This window comes from Lucilia cuprina, chromosome 5, assembly GCF_022045245.1.
Source record: "Lucilia cuprina isolate Lc7/37 chromosome 5, ASM2204524v1, whole genome shotgun sequence".
NCBI classification, from domain to species: domain Eukaryota; kingdom Metazoa; phylum Arthropoda; class Insecta; order Diptera; family Calliphoridae; genus Lucilia; species Lucilia cuprina.
Window position 1 is genome coordinate 59,828,402 of NC_060953.1, and position 21,670 is coordinate 59,850,071.

At 24.6% G+C, this 21,670-nt stretch overlaps 1 protein-coding gene across 16 annotated transcripts in view; it reads right to left on the reverse strand.

Annotated features, from left to right (window-relative positions):
• Positions 1–21,670, reverse strand: part of LOC111679859 (homeobox protein 5) — a 278,845-nt gene that overhangs the window by 22,928 nt on the left and 234,247 nt on the right. For 8 of the 16 annotated variants that reach the window (XM_046951593.1, XM_046951594.1, XM_046951597.1 and 5 more), the window contains 3 exons: positions 17,999–18,053; positions 15,036–15,077; positions 8,541–8,561 (listed from right to left, as the gene is read on the reverse strand). In XM_046951593.1, coding sequence (XP_046807549.1) covers positions 8,541–8,561; positions 15,036–15,077; positions 17,999–18,053 — 118 coding nt within the window. Of the gene's footprint in view, positions 1–2,998; positions 3,162–8,540; positions 8,562–15,035; positions 15,078–17,998; positions 18,054–21,670 lie in introns of all 16 variants that reach the window. The other 8 variants (XM_046951599.1, XM_046951595.1, XM_046951607.1 and 5 more) reach the window with 3 other exon arrangements.

Below are 21,670 nucleotides of genomic sequence, written 5' to 3' on the forward strand. Positions count from 1 at the left end.
CAACTGGTTTAATTTTAAGTACTATTATACTGACTTACATATAAGCAGAAAAGTTACTACTTTATTTTTCTTTTTCGCACACACAGAAAGAAAATAGCTTTTCTTGAAAACGAAAAAGCGACCAAAAATCCGAAGTTCGTATTCTTTATTTGTAAGTGGTTAAATAAGTAACTAGTGATTTGTGAGTGAGGTAAGTAATTTGAATCTAATGTCAGCATGTTAATATAATGAGTCCTAATAAAAAGGGTTTTAAGCTTTTTAGTTCATTACTTTTCTTGGGATATTCCGAATTCGGATTATATGATAATAAATAATTCATTTAAAATTTGTTATATAAAGCACTTTAAAAGTAGCACTTCTGTGGAAGTGATGTTTAATGACTTCCGAAGAAATGAGTTAAAAATGTTATTTTTAAGTTTTTGGATAAAATAAATAATCAATATTAACTACCAAAAAATGACATACAAATTACTTCTTGAGAATGACTTCAAAAGTGGTGAATTTGAAATGAAATAAGAACATCCCTCCTATGACAAGGCTCCGTTAAAAACATACCTCATGCAGTAAAGATAGAAAGAGAGAGTAAATTGTACTTTTTTTTCCCGCCTTAGGAAGTTCTTTTTATCTGTGAAATTTTTTATTTTGACATTTAAATTATGGGGTTTTTTAGGGGAAATGTTAAAGGAGGTACTTTATTATTTAGTTTAAATATATTTTTCTTTATTATTATATATAATTAATTCAATAGTTTAAAACATAGTAATAGTAATTGGGAATAGCAAGCCTTTCCCTAATTAATGTCAACATTAACTACCAAAAAAAGGACAAATTACTTCTTGAGAATGACTTCAGAAGTGGTGAATTTAAAATCAAATAAAAAGAACATCCCTCCCATGACAAGACTCTGTTAAAAATATACCTCATGCAGATATGTTTCACTAGAGTAAATTGTACTTCTTTTTCCCACCTTGGGAAGTCTGTGAAATTTGTTATTTTGATCTTGGGGTCTTTTAGGGAAAATGTTGAAGGAGGTACTTTTTTATTTAGTTTAAAGATTTTATTATTTAAAACTAATTAGTTCAATAGCAAGCCTCCCCTTTTGTGTCAAATTAATACTTTTTGATACCTTTTCAAATTTTTAAAAACTACAATTTTTCAACGATTTAAATATGGCCCTGTCTAATGTATATATGCAGGCATAATTACCTAATTTTTTTGCCATATATGTTGAAAAATTTAAACCATTGTCATTATCTTCACTTATCATCATTTAATCATAATTAGGAATGTCATTTGTAATACTTTTTAGTATATCAATATTTAGGGTTATCATTGTTCCATTATGACCCCATGATATTTTTTTTCTTTTTGAATTATGTTGGTTTATGTAAAAAAATATTTAGGAAAAAAAAACAAAATTGTTATGAGGATAGAAGGAATGTTTGCTATTTACAGTAAGTGTCTAAAGCTATGTATACATGGTTGTCAGATCTTACAAGGCTTTTTCTGACAACGTTTCAAAACAAAAATTGTTAGTTCACACGACTGGTTAACATTTTCTGCAACATTTTTCTGCAAACATTGTAAAATTTGTCATACATGTTGCACAGCATTTAGATCTTTCGAAAATGTCCGAAACAACATAAAATTTTTGTCTTACAATATTGTCCGAAATACTTCTTCTGACAACGTTTTGAAAAAAGACATTTTAAATTCACACGGTTAGACATTTTTCTGCCAACGTTATAAGATGTCATTTGTAGTGGGGTCATATACTTTATAAAGATTAACATAAAGGTCTTTAAGAATCCATATATTTCGAACTGAATATATTTTCAAAAGTGTACACTTTTTTCTATGACACACTGTATGTAAAACAGCACACAAACAGGACAACATTTACACACATATTTATATGAACATATATCCTTACTTAAATAATAAATATAAATACAACATTCATACATATGTATGTAGATATGTTAAAGGATATTAATACATATATATGTATGTGTATGCTAATGAATGCAGTATTCAATTAGTAACATTTAGCCCTGGATAATTTGTCAGAAGAAAAATTAAACAAAAGGATGTTTAAAAAAACACACACACTCAGACATAAACAAACATACAGACATGCAAACAAATTATGAAAAACAAAAGAAATCTTAAACATTTATCAAAATTATTATTATATGTAGTAAATTATATGGAAAATTACATACATATATATAGAATCTAAAACAGACAGACATTATTAAAAAATATTACAAAAAAATTGCCTAAAAACATGCTTTAAAATTAAAAGAAAAAACTATTTGTATGAAAACATAAATAAGAATATTAAGTTTAATTTATGAAAATAATAAATTAAAACAAATAAAATAAAAAAATTGATTTTTTGCAAGAAATAATGTACAATAATATAAATCAACAAAAATTTTAATTAAAAAGGTCAGGGGGTCAAAAATACTGTAAGGGAGTTTAAAATGCTGCTAAATGTTTCTTTAGTTTTTATATGTTTTTATAATATAATAAAAATACCTAAATACTTTATAGATTTAAAAATACTTGCACATAACATTTTATAAATATTTTAAATATATTACATTAAATTAGTAATAAAATTCAAATCGCATTATATCATATCACATAATCAGTTTTTGTTTAAAACAAAGTTAAAAACAACTAATTAATCATCCTGTTTATTTTTCTTTCTTTAAATACATATTTCAAAAAATCATATTAAATCATAAACACAAATAGTTTGTTTATTATAAAAAAAATTCAAAAAATTTTGTTTAAGTTTCTTTCAAAAAATGCACAAACCATTAATTATAAATTATAAATAACTAGCTAATTTTTTCGAGTGTTTGTATGGAAAATTTGCATTTTTTTTTTTTGGGAAAATTCAATTTGTTTTTTTATGAATTGTGCTTTTAAGCCTCTGTTTTTATCCCTTTATATTTAAAAGGATTTCATTACAGCATTTAAATACCTTCGCCTTTGTGCTGCTGGTCGTGGTGCTAAGACAATAGGGGCGGGTGCTGGTGCTAAAGTGGTAGCGTTGGCTGCTGTCGCCCCAGCTGGTACGGGCGTTATAGGTGTGGCACCTATAGGTGCCCCCAAAAACGGCCATGTAGCCACGGGCAGGCGATAACCTTGATAATATAATTATTGTTGTTTGATGTTTAATAATGTATGTTTTTTGACAAACAAAATTTACTTAATTTAGTTTTATTTTTCTTTTTAATAAATTTAATGTAAATTTTAATTAAATGGAACAAAAAAATCATAAATCAAAATAAGTAATAAAAATATGCAAGTTAATTATTAAATAATTTATATAAAGCTCAAATTAAATCCTAAGATTATTAAAAAAATATCTTTAAGTCTTAACTAAAAGTCTTTTTGAAGTTTTTTGAAGCAACATTTAAACGGTTCGTAGGACCAATTTCATGCAAAATATCAAATACCAAAACCTTTTTGAAGTCAAAATTGGAGATTTGGAATGTTTTATACTTTGTAAAAAAATATTTGTTTTAACTATTCTTTATAAGCAGGCTCGAAGGACCCACAATTAAATACAAACTATTAAATTTCGAACTTTTCTTTAGTCAATAGTTAAAATTAAAACTTTCAATATTTTTATCATATTATCAAACTGTCAAATAGTAACATTAATTACAATTTGGTCATATTTTAGTTTAACTGATTTCTATCAATAAAGTCACGCTAACTTAATGCAAAAAAAAAATTAACATGCTTACACAAATAAAATAATCAAACATTTTTTTGAAATAACAGACCGAAATATTGTTTTTTAATTTAATTGAAAATTGAATTAAAAAAATATTCGAAAAATTTTAAATAAACCCACTTCTGGTGAAATTATCATTTATTATGGTGACCTACTGAATATCAGCTTAGACCTCTTTCAATTTTCCAATTTATGGGGTTTAAGGTCTTGATTTCGCAAACAGATTCAACGAGAAACATAAATACAATAGATTTTCGAGAGATCCTGGAAATAAGAAATATGATTCGTTTTGGCGGCATACGATACCATCCGCTTGGACCCCTTCAATATACGCTTCGCTTAAATATAGGGAGTTTAAGTAGTATATACTTGTAATTTCGCTTACAAAGAAGTTGTTGAGTAAGTTGTTTTGTTTTTAGTAATAAAAAGATTAGAATGCGAACAAGGGACACTCCGGTTTATTAGTCAAATGAAATTTTGTTTTTAAACCTTACACCACTATGATGGGGAGAATAACAGCCAAAAATATTGTACCCACACCTACTCTAAACTATATCAATCAGTTCAGAATCACTTTCCGATTTAGCTGTCTGTCCATCCGACCGAGTGTGCACACAACGGGTACAAATTTTCAATATCATTTGATGAAATTTAGCATAAACTATTTCTCTGGTTAAAATCAGTCCATTATTTTGCTATATAACTGTACCTCCCGAATAGGGCTATTGAGTTCATAATTATGTTTAATGGTAAAAGACTTAGTTTTATATAAATTATACTGCCGATTTCTTTTGATCCAGGCCCTTCAGAAAATGACTTGAAGGTCACATATTTCACTTATAAGCACTAATAAAATAGACGTTAATGCTTATATCAAAATGTATAAGTTTTTTTCCTTTGGCCCCTTCAGAAATTCTAAAAAAATCATTTACTTAATGATTTTATTTCGTTAGTATAATGACATATTTCGTTGATATTAAGAAACATGATTAAATGAATTCTATGATTGGTTTAATGTCATTACTACAAAAAATTGGTTTAATGCCATTACTAATAAAAATTACACGTTTCGTAAATGTATTGCAAGTTGAACAGTGATTCTACCATATGGTTTCGTAAATAGAATGTACTCCTTTATTAATAAAATGAAATGGAAAAAAATGCATTATTAAGAACACGGAACTTGGGGTCGTATAATGATATTGTGATCTTATGGTAAAGGAATCGAATTACAGTTGTAATTCAATGATTTGTTTTTTTTTGTCATGTAATTAACAAAATGAAAAAAATCAATCAATCAATAAACATCATTAAAAAATTAACTTTACTATTTTATATAATTTTTTCAATCTTTTAATCAATATTTAAATAAAAATATATGTAATACAATCATTACGCGTGTTAATATGCTGGTTTCATAATAATAATTTATTAAAAAAAAAAAAAATTTATTGTTAATGTTAACTCAAACCTGACTATTATTAATTGTTTAAAACTATTTTGCAATATTTTTGTTATTTACTCACTGATTGTGAAGGAAGTTAAATAAAAAACAACATAAATATGTTAATCAGTTGCAGATATTTTTCTATATACATTATAGATTTTTATAAAAAATAATAAATACGTATTAACAATCATTGAACCAAACATTAAACAATTACAATTTGAATGTTAATACTCATTAAAAAAATTTTTTATTTTTATTTAAAATACTACAAATTTAATTCAATAATTTCATTTTTTTATGTTTAAAATCAAGGCATAATGTCAGTCACAATAGTTATGTGAGTTAATATATAATTGATAATTTGACACTAGGTTGTAGTTTTAATGTGATATTATTTATAACCTTTAAGCAAAATTAAGTTTTATTAGCAATAAAATAAAAATTAATTCAATACTATAAAAATCAAAAATAAAAATATAATAAAAAGATTTTAAGAAAAATTAAAAAAAAATGTAATAAAAACAAATTTTCTTAAAGCAAAACAATTGTCCAATTCCCCATTGTTGTCGTATTGTTGTATGTCATATAACTTTTCAAATAAAACAATTCAATTAAAAAAGTATTGCGACCTACTAATATACAACTGTACAATACCGATTGTGCATTGCACAAATGTTTGAAGAAAGAAGTATGAATGCATCGTAGGTCATGGGCGATCATGTAATACCCTACACCAGTCAGCATGCTAAAAATGTGACATAAAATAACTTTTAACATAATAATAAGCTCAAAAGCCCAATTCAGGGGATATGGTTGTATAGGGGCTAATAGAAATAATGTACCGATGTAAACCATTTTCAATAGGCCTCATGATCTTGAAATTGCGATCCAAACACAAGACAGACGATCGGACAGATTGACTCACAAAGTGATTCTTAGCCGATTGGTATACAAACATTAGCACAAACGCATAATAACCTTCCCACTATAATGGTGTAGGGTACAAAAAATTATAGACTTTTTCTCTATTATTTTATTTTCTAACAAAAAATATAAAAAATTAAAAAAAAATACATTATCTTAATTAGATTCTTTTCCAAACTGAAACATTGAGTTTTTGCAAAATTTTTTCTTTAATTATTGTTTAAAGATTCTTGTTGTACAAATTCATAGTTAATTTAACTAAACAAACAAAATTTATTTATACTTTTTTTAAGGGGAAAATTTCACAAACTATTGATTGCATTGTTCATTAAAGTAAGTAAACAGTTATTAATCAAACAGGGACCACCCACCACAAATAATCAAAATAATCTTTAGTATTTTAGCGTAAAGAAAATCTTCAATGGAATACAAAAAAAAAAAAAAAACAAATTCAAAAGAAAACTATAGAAAGAAGAAAGAAAGTATAACATACAAATAGGAGTTGGTTGAAAAGTAAAAGGTTTTAAAGAAAAAAACTTTCATATTAAAAAAGTAAATTATAAAAGAAACAAATATAAAAGGAATAGAAAAAAGTTTTTTTTTTTTTTTTGAAAATAATAATTTCCTTAGAAAAGAGTATACGTAAAAGGTATTAAAAGGGATATTGAATCAATAACTTTATACATTAAAGTTTAAAAAGATTAAGATGGTTATTAAATTTCTTAAACATAACTTACAAACTACAAATAGGCATTTTTCTTAATTTAAGTAATATTTTTAGACATTAAATTATTATTTATTACCGTATATATGTCTGAATATATTTGAAGACACCCTAAATAATTTATTGTTTTAACAAAATTTAGCATATTTTTAGGTGCTTTATATTTGTAAAATTTTATTATATCTGGTATTTCTAAACATCTGGTTGGTCTGGTTTGGGGCAAAAGTTTACATGGCAGTAGTGTTGAAATTTTCAATGAGTATTTTTTTACAAGTGAAATTTTTACATCCATTTCAAAACAGTTAATGGAACAAAATTATAATACATTCTATCTATTCCTTTAGTATAATCTAGAACAGGTTAATTTTGAGAAACAAGAAGATATATTGTAAAGTATGTATGAAAAAAATCGGACTGTTGTTGACCTTAGTTCATATATAATGTCTCTATTAGAAAATACTTTAGTGATCATAATCTTAAAAGATCCACTAAAGCGATGAAATTAAAAAAAAAAATAATTCTAAATTTATCGAAAATTTTCTTCAAAAGTTTTTTTTGAATTTTTTTTTAATTTTCTATAAAAAAGAAAATTTATTTTTCTATAAAAAAAATTTACAGAAAATTTTCTAAAAAAAATAATAAAAATTTTCTATAAAAAAAAAAAATAACTGAAAATGATCTATACAAAAAAAATTTACTGAATATTTTTTATAAAAAAATTTATTTAAAGTTTTTTAAAAAGAAAATTTATTTCAAATTTTCTAAAAATAAGAAAATTTATTTCAAATTATTTAAAAATAAGAAAATTTATTTTAAATTTTTGTAAAAAGAAAATTTATTTGAAATTTTGTGTAAAAAGCAAATTTATTTTGTTATAAAAAGAAAATTAATTTTTAATTTACTATAAAAAGAAAATTGATGGAAAATTTTCTTTGAAAATAAATCTTATAATTTCTATAAAAAGAAAATTAATGGAAATTTTCTCAAACAATAAATTGAAATTTTTTTTAATAAAAATTTTGGAAAATTTTCTTTAAAAAGAAAATTATATTTTCTATAAAAAGAAAATTTTTTTTAAATTTTCTTTAAAATTTTATTGCAAATTTTCAATAAAAAAAAAATTTTGTAAAAATCTTATATAATTAGAAAATTTTTTGAAATCTTTCCTTAAAAAGTTAATTTATCGAACATTTTCTCTACCACAAAAATGTTTAAATAACTTCCACAATGGTAACAACATACAACGATAAGACTGCTTTTATGAATAGTACAAATATCTTATAAATTAAACTTAAAACTAAGTCTATCTTATGAATAATATTACTTAAATACATACTTATCATAAAAATATTTTATAAATATTAAATTTTATGCTTTTAATGGAAATCACTAAAAGATTGCAAAACAATACTTTCCTATAGCATATACATATATATATATGAAACTAATAAATGTAAATATTTCATTAACAAAAATCACAATTATACATGATATTATAATAAAACAAAAAATCTTGTTGAAAAAAATATAAGCAAAAAAAGAACATACTTAAATAAAATTTTATATTAAAAGCTTTTAAATGTATGCTTTTTAAAACACACACTTTTATAAAAATTATAACAAATAGTTTAAAATAATTAAAACAATTTAACACAAAAAAGAAATATGCAAACAAAACTTACCTTCAGGCCATTGTACACAAACTGTTGTAGTGAAATATAGAACAAGTTGAGTTGATTTGAATTTTGATTTCGTGAATGATGAGTTTACGATAAATTTTAGGCGTTGTCAGGCATCAATATGACAGGCGTATAAATATATATTAAAGCACGATAGTAGTAGATCATAAAAAAATAAAGGAAAAAATAAATATTTATGTTAAAATTATGTTATAGCAATTATTATAAAATTTAAATTATAAATATGTTCTGGACACATATACAAATGTTTGGAACTAAGGCCAGTTGTCGGAACAGCTTGTAACGAATATTATATATAATTTAATTACTTAAGTTTTTTAAAAACTATAATTAGTATAAAACGATTTAAGCTGTTTCCCCAAAAAATGGCCTTAGTGCCAGATATTTTATAATTTGTTTATTTTTGTTTAGTGGTTAAAACATTTATAAGTTTTAATTCTTAATTTATAATGTTTAATATTTTGTTTTTAAATTGACAATCATGCTGTGTTTAACATTATATCATGCGATTTTAAGTTACACAAGACATTTTAGAATAATTTTATTTGATTAATTTATTGTTTAATTTTTTTATTATAGGTTTATGAACCTTTAATGAAAAAAATTTGTTCTATAAACCTTTGATAAATGTTTTTGAATAAGGCAGTAAGTACTTATTTTTCAAATATTGGAGTTTGAAAAGGCTATAAATATGTTCTTTAACACAAAAACAGGATTTATAGAAAATTGTAATACTTTGTTCCAGAACAGATACATACTGAACTACTTCAGGTTTGTAAAGGTTTTATTAAAGCGATCAGCCTTAAAATTAGACAAATTTGATAATTTTTATTAAAAATTTATAAAAAATTTTCTATAAAAAAATTTTCATTACAAAATATAATTTATAGAAAATTTTCATAAAAACGAAATTTATAGAAACATTTCGATATGAAATGTAATTTACTGAAAATTTTCATAAAAAGAAAATTTGTTGAAAAACAACTTCCATATAAAGAGGAAATTTATTGAAAAAAACGTTCATATAAAAAAATTATTAAGAAATTTTTTTTAAAGAATTTAAAGAAAATATTTTTAGGATTTCTATATAAAAGAACTTTACTAAAAAATTTTGTATAAAGAAGATAATTGATCTATTTCTTTTAAAGGAAAATTTATTGAACATTTTTTGAAAATAGAAAATTTATCGTTACATTTGTATAAAAAAGTTATCGTAAAGTTTTTATAAATTTTTTTTCTATAAAAAAAAAATATTTATAGAAATTTATTTCAAGAAATTTATTGAACATTTTTTAAAAATAGAAAAATTGCATAAAAATTGAAAATTTGTATAAAAATTTTATCGTAAAATTTTTATAAAAAGAAAATTTTCAAAAAAGAAAATCTTCTAAAAACAGAATTTTTTTCACAGAAAGAAAATCTTCTATAAAAAAAAAATTATAAAAATTTATTGAAAATTTTTCATTAAAAGAAAATTTATTGAATGTTTTCAATAAAAATATTTTCAAAAATTGTTTATAATGAGAGAATTTATTAAAAATTTTCTATTGGAATATTTACTATACAAATAAAATTTATTGAAATGAAATTTACGAAAAAATTTTCATTAAAAAAATTTATAAAAAAAAATTAAATAAATTTTCTTTTTATAGAAAATTTTTTTATAAAAAGAAAATTAATTTGAAATTTTTAAAAATTTCGACAAACAGAAAGTTTATGGAAAATTAAAAAAATATATAATTATGAAATAGAGAATTTATGGAAAATCTTTTATACAAACAAATTTTTGAAAATTTTTCTTTAACAAGAAAATGATTGAAAAAAAAATCTATAAAAAGAAAATTTAATGAAAATTTTCTATAAAAAAAAAAAATTTGGAAAAATTTCTTTTCTTTCTTTTTTTGATAAAATAGGAATTCTAAAATTTAGGAAATTTAACCTTTTAATCTCAACCTAGAAATGCTTCTTTGTGATTTTATATCATTATCATAACCTTATAATCAGTATTGCAAATTTTTGGAAATCTTTCGAAACAAGTAAATATCATGTTGCTTTACTTTGATGTCTGTTTTCAGTTTCATTATGCAAAATAACAAAGCTGCAAGTATGTATCTATGTGTGTTGCCCATAACTGCATTTTGTCATCTCCTTAAGCTCCTATTAAACTTTAGTCATTTATACAAAATTCTTGTATAAAAATATTTATTTTATCATCTAAAGTTGAATAACTTACACACAATTTTTATTTATTACGAAAAATATTGATGATTCCTCCATAAAAATTAAGTAAATAGGAATATTTATAGAAAAAATAGCAATATTTTTGTGCAAACAAAAAATCGATTAGCTCAACTTGACTGGGGAAAAAATAAAGTATTTATCTAGGGATATAAATATAAACAGTACACATGTGGCCTCTAAATGCAATAATTTTAACTGAAATGTGAATTTATTACTTAAAATTATTGTTCTTTTTTAATACGAGAGCACTTTTATAAAGTTCTAGGTAAAAGAAGACTAAGAAGAAGTACAATAAAAAAAGTACTTAACTTAAAACTTAAACTAAATAAACTACTGCCATTTATCTCTGAAATGAAGCTAAATACAAAGTATAAAATGTAAAGTAAAAACAACTGTTGGGGTATTAAATATACAAAAAAAGGTGCACATCCTGCATTAGACATTAAAAAAAGATGTGAAAGACACATAGATTTTATTTAGTTAAACAGTAAACACTTGGTAAAAGGTATACTTTTTAGTATGGAACATTTTTATATTTCTGTACTTATCTAAAGCTAAAGAAATGGTAATAGTTTTCTGTTACTACACTATTTGGTTTTATATTATTCAATTCTTTTTAAGGAATATCTACTGTACTTCCTTATATATTTAAATCTTTATGCTCTTACTATTTTTAAAGTGTAGGTGGATATCTATCTACTCACTACTATAATGGCACATAAACTTAGACATGTGTGTTCAAGTACTTTTAAGAGATTTGAAAAAAAGAAGTAGTTTGTATTTATTTAAGAGGCTTTTCAATATACATACATATCTACCTAACTCAAGTAAAGATATGTAGATTCCTAATGCTGCAGTAGTTAGTTTGTTACGATGTGGCATATATTGAAGATAAAAATGTTTGTGTACGATGAGTGCAATCCTCCTGTTATGCTTTCCAAGTATCAAGGTCAGAATAACAGTGTTTACATGAAATGAATTTTAAAAATATCGAACATATACTTGTGGTATTCCTTAAGGTAAAAATGAAGAGGAATGGTGTTAAAAGCTTTAAGTTGGTTAGTAGAAATTAAAAAACTTCATAGTTACAAAAAATGAGAAAAGCACTTTTTTGGCAAAAGTGCCAATATATTGACCCACTGTAGCTCTGCGAATTCTTGATGGATCTTATTGAAAAATTGTGTTTAAACTAGTCTGAAAATAATTCATGACTAATATAAACGAAAAGTTTGATACATTATACGAATGCTTCGTTGTTTCCTTCTACGAAATTGTAAAATAATTTTAGAAAATAAATTTAAATTTTTTTTTCCAAAAAAAAAAAAAATTCGTTAAATGCCACATGCCATAACGAGGTAATTTTTGAAAAATAAAACAAAGTGTCTTATTTAATACGAAATAAAAATATTACAAAAGGTTTTCGAACTTTTGTAATACTAGAAAAGAATTTGTTAAATGAAAATTTCGTATTATACAAGAACTTTTCATAAATATTATGAAAAAATAGTTACGAAAAGCATGGATTCTTTTAATATTTATCGAAATGTTTTAAGATTATAAGGGCTACATACTAATTTGTTTAAAGAACATTTCGTATTATACAAGAACTTTTCGTAAATATTATAAAAAAATAATATTTACGAAATAATTTTTCGTAAAATTATGCATGGATTCTTTTCTATATTTATCGAAATGTTTTGAGATTGTTAGGGCTACATACTTTAATTGGGCGATATTAACTACTTATCACAACTGTAAAATGTAAGAGCATCAGATACTTTTTCGGAAGAATGAATAGGCGAAAATTTAAACTCCGAAATGATCTTATTAAAAAAATTTTGCATAATCGAAACCCAGAGACTTGTTTGAATTACTTTTATGGTTTAAGTTGAAGTAAATTTGAAATCTGACGTTATATTTCCTCTATTCTGTTAAATGTACCCAACAAGCGGTCTTGGACATCATTCTATATATATCACCCATAGACCATTTTGTAGCGGGCACAGCTAAAACTCTTGTAAGTCTTCGTTAGTCAAACCTTCGCTTGACGACCATACAAAAGTTCTGTACGAAGTTGGTCTAATTGATCAGCGTAATTACCTTCACGAAATTAGGGATTAGGATATTACGTCTTTAGACTTCGGCGAAACACTCTGATTGTAGAAATGCACTTAGGGACATTTGGAGACTGTTTGTCATTAACCAGTTTGCTGACGAACTGGCTGCATTAGGGTTCTATAGTTGAAACGAAAAATCGGTTTTTCGAATTTTTGCATTAGTTAAAAGCCGATTTTTCGACTTTTTGCATTTAATAAAAAATGGACTTTTAGAATTTTCGACTTAAAGTATTTTATAAATAATCGACTTTTCGACTATTTTTTGACTTTTTCGAGTTTTTGACTTTTTCCACTCTTTAAAAAAAATTAGACTATTTTTGACTTTTTTCTACTATTTTCAAATATTTTTTTTTTACTTTTTTCGAGTTTTTCCGACTATTTTAGAGTTTTTGACTTTTTTTCCACCTTTTTAAAATTTGCGACTATTTATTACTTTTTTCTACTATTTTCGAGTTTTTAACTTTTTCTAACATTTTTCGACTTTTTACGATTTTCGACTTTTTACGACTTTTCGACTAATAGGACTGGATAGACGCAGTCTAAGAATTCTGAATTCTCAGTTAGGGCCTTTTTCAGTAACTATTGTAGGTTACGGTAGAATGTGGAGAAAATAGAGTCGATCGAGCATGTAATTTGCTACTGTGGATGCAACAGGAAACGTTTTCCATGAGGAAATGAGAGATATTGCGGATCTTCAACCTCGCAGTTTGCTAGGTCAATAGCATTACTCACTTCTTCGGCTGGTGTATAACCCATCTATTGGATTAATATTTGTAACGGCTATAGACGTCGTTCGAAGATGCAAATGATGTATATAGCCGTCATATAGTGTTATTTTTTTAATATTTCTCTCACTTGAAATAGGTGTATAACATATTTTTTAAAAATCATCCGACATTTTTGATTAAAATTTATATTTTTACCCCCTTATTCACAAACAAAATTTTTATTTTATAAACGGTTTATAAAATAGATTTTGTATGGAAATTTTGTTTTATAGACCTTTTATAAAATTAACATTTAGTTTGTGAATAAGGGGTTTAGAATTTAACGAAGTACTAAAATTTTGTAAAATTAAGATAATTAATCATTTTTTGAGTTAGCGTCTCTGATAGGAATCAAACCTATAACATTCAGACTGACATACCACCAATTAGACTATCTGGTCAAGTTGTATAAAATTTAAAAAATTTCGTTTTAATTTTAAATTTACATTTAAAGAGAAATTCAAAAGTTATAATGTTTTATATTTTTAATCAAAACAATATTATTTTTAACCTATTTTTTTTTTAAATTAACTTTTTCTCAAGAATTCTGTTCTTTATTTTTGTTGTTAATTAAAGATTTTGTTTTTCTTACAACATGCAAAATAACATGCCTGTAATATTCTTAATTTATATTTACAATAAATACACACACACAAAATCAAACAAAATATATGTATAAAAAACAACACATTCATTTTTTTAATAAAAACAAATCTTTTGTTTAAATTTACTTTACATATTGTTTTTTGACTTGAAAATACAATAACAAAAATGCAATTAATAATAAGGGGAGGAGTAAGAGGAAATAACGACAACAAAAGATCAATAGGAAGTTAAAACCAGGAAGAGAGTATTAAATTACATACAAACGAGTACAATTGTGGGAGTAAGTGTGTGTGTGTGTAAATAGTAATAAGTAGCAGTAAAAGAATAGCAGCATTCAAGGGATATTTAACATTTAATATAGTATATACTATTTGTGTTGTTTGTAATAGTAGTAAAAATAGTAAAATTATTAAATTGTGGTAGTTTGTATTAAGTAAGCAGTAAATACTTCTTTTTTATTATTTTTGGTAAACACCAAGAAGAAATTGTTAAAATAGTTTCAACAAAACTAAAACATGCATAGAGTTTTATGCATTAAATATTCTTATATTCTTAATATAGAATATTAGTTGTTGCTACTTTTTATATTTGGTAAACACTTAAGAAAAATAACATAAAATAGTTAACAGAAAATGTTGGTTAAAGAGTAGCATAATATAACAAACTATATAGTTTTCTAGGTTATTTTTTTTTAGTAATATTTTGTTATAAATATTTTATTTATTTTTATTGTGTAAAAAGCTCACCTAGAGCTGGAGCCGGTATGGCACCATCTTTTGTCAGTACAACTAATCATTTATTTGCATTGATCAAGTTTATTTTGGATTTGTTTCGGTACATGTTTGTTCATTTAACGGGGTATAAAATTGGTGTAATGGAAAAAAAAGAAAGAAAAATTATTTATTTTATTAAGTAATATTTAAACTGACTATTTAAAAAAAATTGTTAATAGATTTATAAGAAAACTTAACTACATTGTTAAGCCAATGCAAGTATTAAGGGGAACAATTTTTGTATTATTCATTAGTAGAAAATTTAATCTTAGAACTTATTTGTTCAATTCACAAACAGTGTTGTACGGTTGTATCGTAGAATGCCAAAATATTTATTATTGACTTGTTATTTCAACAAATTTTATTTTAAAAATTTTTATGACATACAATGCTACAACGATACGACATCGATTGTGAATTGAATGATTGTGTAAGAAAAAAATTGAATATTTAAACATTTTCTTTGAGATAGGTAATCAAGTGTATGTGGACTTGATCAGCTTTCCAAATACTCGTTAAAAAGAAACAGATAATTTAATTACAAGCACAACTCTCTATATACTATAAAAATTTGCTTTCTAATGCTGATCAGAATGGAGATAATAGTAAACAAAAACAAGAAATGATATTTATACATGGGTCTCTCCTTTGAGAAAAGCTAACTAAAGAATGATCGTTGTAATTGTATAATTATCTTTCACTCAATACAACACTTTGAATGATCCGCTTATGATCTCATAACCTTAATGACTCATGTTCAGAGCACTGGATTATTAACGATTAGATATATCCACCATGTTTATAACCTTCGAGTATTTCTTCTATATATCTGTATATTTTGAAATATTCGCATAAATAATAGGGTCTTTCCTAAGTGGCTGTTTAACACAACGATTTTTTTATCTCTCAAATTTTTCAATAATCCCTCAGTCCAGCTAGATATAATAATAGAAATCTTTTCTTTTACTTTAATTTAAATGATCTTTAATACTTTAAATGATCCGTTAATGATCTCTTAACCTCATCGTGTCATAACACAGGATTATATATTGAGATTTTTTCGGAATATCTGCAGAAGTAAATGGTTTTATTGCTGTCAAGATATAGGACCAGATACTGGTACATATATAGGTGTAAGTACTGGTAATATTTCTGACTCGATGTATTAATAGTCTAGTCATAAATTGTTATATTTTTGCGTAGATATAGAACCACTTACTATACGTAACTGTATTAAGATATACAGCCAGTTACTGTTACACATATAGTATCAAAAAGGTTATATATATGAAATCAAATGTCTGTCTAGATAAAGGGTCAATTACTCCCATTTTTCAGGTCTTCATATAAGGCCAGTTATTTACCTTTTAACTCTCAAGATCAATGACAAGTTACTTTCAAATTCATGTTTATACATAAGAATATTTATTGATCATATTGTCTAGATAGATTTCCAGTTACTGGCTTCAGGCAGTCTAGATATGGAGCCAAATATCGGCAATATTTATGTTCAAATAAAAATAATTTATTTGCCTTCTTGATCAAGATCTTTGGTAATATTAGGACATGATGATGTATGCTCAATAAGATAATTATTCCTGGACGGATTTAATGGACTTTAAATGTTTTAATATTGCCCTATCTTCAAGATAAGGCTTTATTAAAATATATTTTTAACTTTATAATAATATGGCAAATATGGTATACAATGTGATAAGACTTTTGAACTACCAGGCATCGATCATACAGAAAAGCACAATCCTTACATATTAAATCTTAAAACTTATGAAAATTATATGTATTTCGAATTACTCATTCTACTATTACTCCATTCTGTCTTAAACTTTTATTAAATCAAATTCCTATACTTAAAACTTTAATTTTATTGAAAATAATCCGACTATGTTATTTAGTCCTTAAAAACTCCCTAAAATATGCTACAAAATATTTTCATTTAATTTATTAACATTCAACGTATTAAATTCTTCTCAATTTCTAGCAATTTATTAAAAAACTTTATAATTCCTGTATACATAATCAAATTTTACAAATCGCTTATTACATATTACAAATATAAATTTATAAAATGAAAAACATAATTTACACTTTTCATGTTTCCTTTCATCGGAATAAAAAGAAACAACCTTTAACGCTGAATAAAATTATTACGTTGAGCTTCATTTAATAATATTAAATTTCAATAAAAACTTTTCAAAAAAAAAAACTGTTATACATTTATTTGTATGTAAAATATAATGAAATTACTGATAGATAAAAAAAAGAAAAACGTAACCAACAAAAAATCTATATAATCAAATTGTAATCATCAAAAAGTCATCATTAAAATCAATCAGTAATAAAAATTCTTGCAGGCAGATTAGTGGGAATAAAATACAAGTTAAAAATAATAAATATTCAATTTCAAATTTCAATTGGTTTGGGAATTTTTTATGTAACAAATTTTGTACAAATCAATAATTAATAAACCCAAAAATATGGCATTAGATTTTTAATATTAAGCAAAAATAAAAAATATTCTGTTTAAAATAAAATAATCAAACAAAAAAAAATTAAAATTTTCACCAAAAAAACTGTTAACTAATGACCTGACGACCTTATGGAGGGTGCTTTAAGCATTTCATTAACAACATATCTATTTTTAATTTAAATAAAGTTTTTTTATAACTAAAGTTAAAGCTTGATACTAAATAACTAACATATTTTTTTTAGCATAAAATAACTTTAGTAATTATGTTCAAAACAAAAAATCGTTAGTAATGTATTAACAACCTTTCAGCTTTGATAATATTTTTTTTTAATATTTTGTTGATTACGGAAAATTGTTTGTAATTTAATTTTTGTGGTTTAAGCTTAAGTTAGTTTTTTTCACATATTTTTTTTTTGTTGCAATATTCTATTGTTCACATTTTACTTACCATTTGGAACGGTGGTCACTTTTTTGGTTTGTACACGTGCCGTTGCATTATTGACCTTTGTAGAATATAGAAAAATATAACAATATTAGAAAAGTAATGAATAAAATTTTATCAAAATATATGTTTTATAATAAAATAAAATTTGTCTATATATCAAAACATTTGCTGCTATTTTACTAATATATATAAAATGTATGAAAATCTCTTTAGGAAACATATTGTGTAGAGCCCGTTTTGATGTGTTTTGTTTAATTTGATTTTATGGGCTTGAGTTAGTATATGTGAGTGTGTGTGTATTTCGGCTAACACATTTTGGCCAAACTCATAATTATGTTGTATTTGGTAGTTTTATCTGCAAAATTTTTATTTTTGTTTAAAAAGTTTATAATTAAAAATTAAATTACATTAACAGTTATAGAGGGGAAAGGTATATTTATATACACATATTCATTAAAATGTATGTACATAAGTATATGAGTAGTGAACTACTGCAGCTGATAAAATAATTAAAATTTAAATTAGATGATAAGTTTACCGTTTTACGGCATTATGTATTTAAATTACTATAAAATTATTGCAGGTAAGTAAGGCCAATAGAATTGCTCATAACGAACTAGATCGAAACTAGAACTGAACTAGAAATAAACTAGAACTGAATTAGAACTTCACTAGAACTGAACTAAAATTGCACAAGAACTGAACTAGAACTGAACTAGAACGGAACTAGAACTAAACTAGAACTGAACTAGAACTGAACTAGAACTGAACTAGAACTGAACTAGAACTGAACCAGAACTGAACTAGAACTGAACTAGAACTGAACTAGAACTGAACTAGAACTGAACTAGAACTGAACTAGAACTGAACTAGAACTGAACTAGAACTGAACTAGAACTGAACTAGAACTGAACTAGAACTGAACTAGAAATGAACTAAAACTAGAACTAAACAAAAACTAAACTAGAACTGAACTAGAATCAAATTAAAGCTGAGTTATTTTTACAATTAATTCAAGTGATTCTAAATTTAATTTCAAGATAACGAAATGACTTTTTCTAATGACAGCAAAAATGTAACTTTTAAGATTTACTTTTTATATGATTTTAAGCTTTTTTTCTTAAATAGTTAAAAGCTGCCATTAATTTTTTTTTATTTACTGCTATGAAATGAAATAATCTACAGACTATAATAAAATACTAAACAAAAGCTAAATAAGGACGAATATATTTAATACAAATCCTTAAATGGAGGGAAATAAATATAAAGCTAATACTTGGGGATATGCAAAGGATACTATTGGCACATTATCTTTAAAATCTATGAACAAAGAAATTGCATCATCATTAGACGATTGTTTTATCAATTAGTTATTAGCAATTTCAGTGAGTCCATAATTTTTGGAATATTCATTAGTTGACTGAACGCAATCTTTAGCACCAACTAAAATAGAAAAAAAAGTTCGTTTATAGGAAACTAAATAACGGAAGAAAAACTGCTAAGTAATAGTTGTATTTAAACATATACAAAAAAAGAAAAACAGTCGTCACAACAAAAGAACGGAAAGTCCTTAAATCGAATTAAAACTTACAATCAAACCAACAAGAGAAGTGGCAGCGGCTGTAGTAACAACAAACTGAGTTTTTATTATGGCCTTAAATTTCACTTAGCAAGTCGGGTAATTAACTTTCTTTGTACATTTTTACCACCATTCCTAATGGAGGCCATTAACACAAACTCAAAAACACACACAAACACATACGAGCAAACCCCAACCCATATAAAAGACCACAACAACAATAGTTTCCCTAGTAATGTTGGTTAATATAAATTGAAAAAAGGAAGACGTAGAAAAAGCCAGTCAGTTCATGCCTCAAATATTACTTACTACCAACAGCAGCAAAAGCAAAAACAATAACATTAGTCGGTCATACATACTATATATTCGCAAGAGTTACTTATGGCTAAAAGCAGATTGCAACTTAGTTAAATGATTTTTTTTCTCTCCTCACTTCTTTTTTTTTGTTCTTATCATTCCTTACTATAATTTTGCAATCATTACTTCATAGGATAATATGAAGAGAAACAGTAGTTCCCTGTAGTATAGGGAGACTGTCACTTATTTTACACATTTATTCTTTAGATCCTACATCACCATATAGTACAAAATTAGTTTTCTTAATGGTTTTAATCGTTTTTCAATACATGTGTATGAAATTGAGAGTTCAAGTTCTTTGTCGACCAGGGTTCTACATTGTCTCTATTGAAAAAAAACTCTGGATTGCTTAAGGGCCTTGCTCTAATTTATTACCTAGCGACAGACATTACAGTTGCATTTGACTACAGCCTTGATTACCTGGGATGTGTAAAATCGCTGCTGTCATTATTACAGAACGTAAAAATGGAGACGTTTTCTTCAATTAAAACTATTGGGTTGTATTCTGTATGTTGCTGGTGTGTTGTCATCCTCATTTGCTTTAATTTGTGCCATAATAAGCTTTAGGAAAAGTAAATGTTAAAAAAAGACTAAAGCACAAAAAAAAACACAAAAGTTTCTTTTCATTTTACCCAACACATAATATTGCCTTTTTTATGATCCTTAAAGTAGGCAAAAGATAAAAACAAATTTGAAATTTAAACGCTTTAGTAAAACAAGACTAAAACAAAAACTTTTCCATAAAGAAGTTGTTGTATAATAAAAAAAAAACTGAGACTTTAAAGCTGCAGTTTATGGCGTTATTAAAAAAAAAAACTGAAAACAATACATTTTATAAGGACTTTTTAAAAAATTATCGAGATTTAGTTTTATTAGCTGCCTGAAGCCGTAAAGAAAAATTGTTAAAACTATTTTAAGCTGTTGGTAGGCTGTTTGGCATTAAAAGAAAAGCAGACTCAGATATTGAAAGTTTTTCATAGGATTTGTTATAAAAGAACATTTTTTTAAAATTATAAGCAAAAAATAATTTGATTTCTATTGGATACAATTTTTACAGTTTTTTTAATTATTATACTTTTCATTCTCTATGAGTACAAGAGCAGCTAGGAGATAATTTATAATTTTTCAATTTGAAAAATACCTACTAATATTATATCATATTCAGTTAAACAAATCCTTAACTAAATTCCTTACACTTTGGTCTTTACCAGTTTTAATCATTGTTTAATTGAGCCAATGATTTTAAAGTTTTAAAACGATTACCTTTTACTAGTAATCGGTGTAAGAAGTACTAGCAGGATTTAAACATTAAAACAAGCTGATTAAACAAAATCTAATTAAATCAAAACCACTCTCAACTCAAGTATTGTTTGGTATTCAACCTTTGCACCTTCGCTTCACTAACACAACTTAATTTTATATATTAATATATGCACTTGTTTGGGGAGCAGTCATGGGCAATTTTCACAGGTTATATAACGTGTCACTTTGATAAAATTTTTATTTAATAGAAACATTTTTTAAAATTTTACTCTTATAGACAATTTATGTTAAATTTTCATTTTTTAGAAAATTTTTGTTAATTTTTTTATTATTATTCTTATAGAAAATTTTAGTAAAATTTTATTTTTTTAGAAAATGTTCATAAATTTTTTTTATAAAAAAAATTCGATAAATTTTCTTTGTATAGAAAATTTTTGTTAAATTTTATTTTTAAGGAAATGTTTGTTAAACTTTCA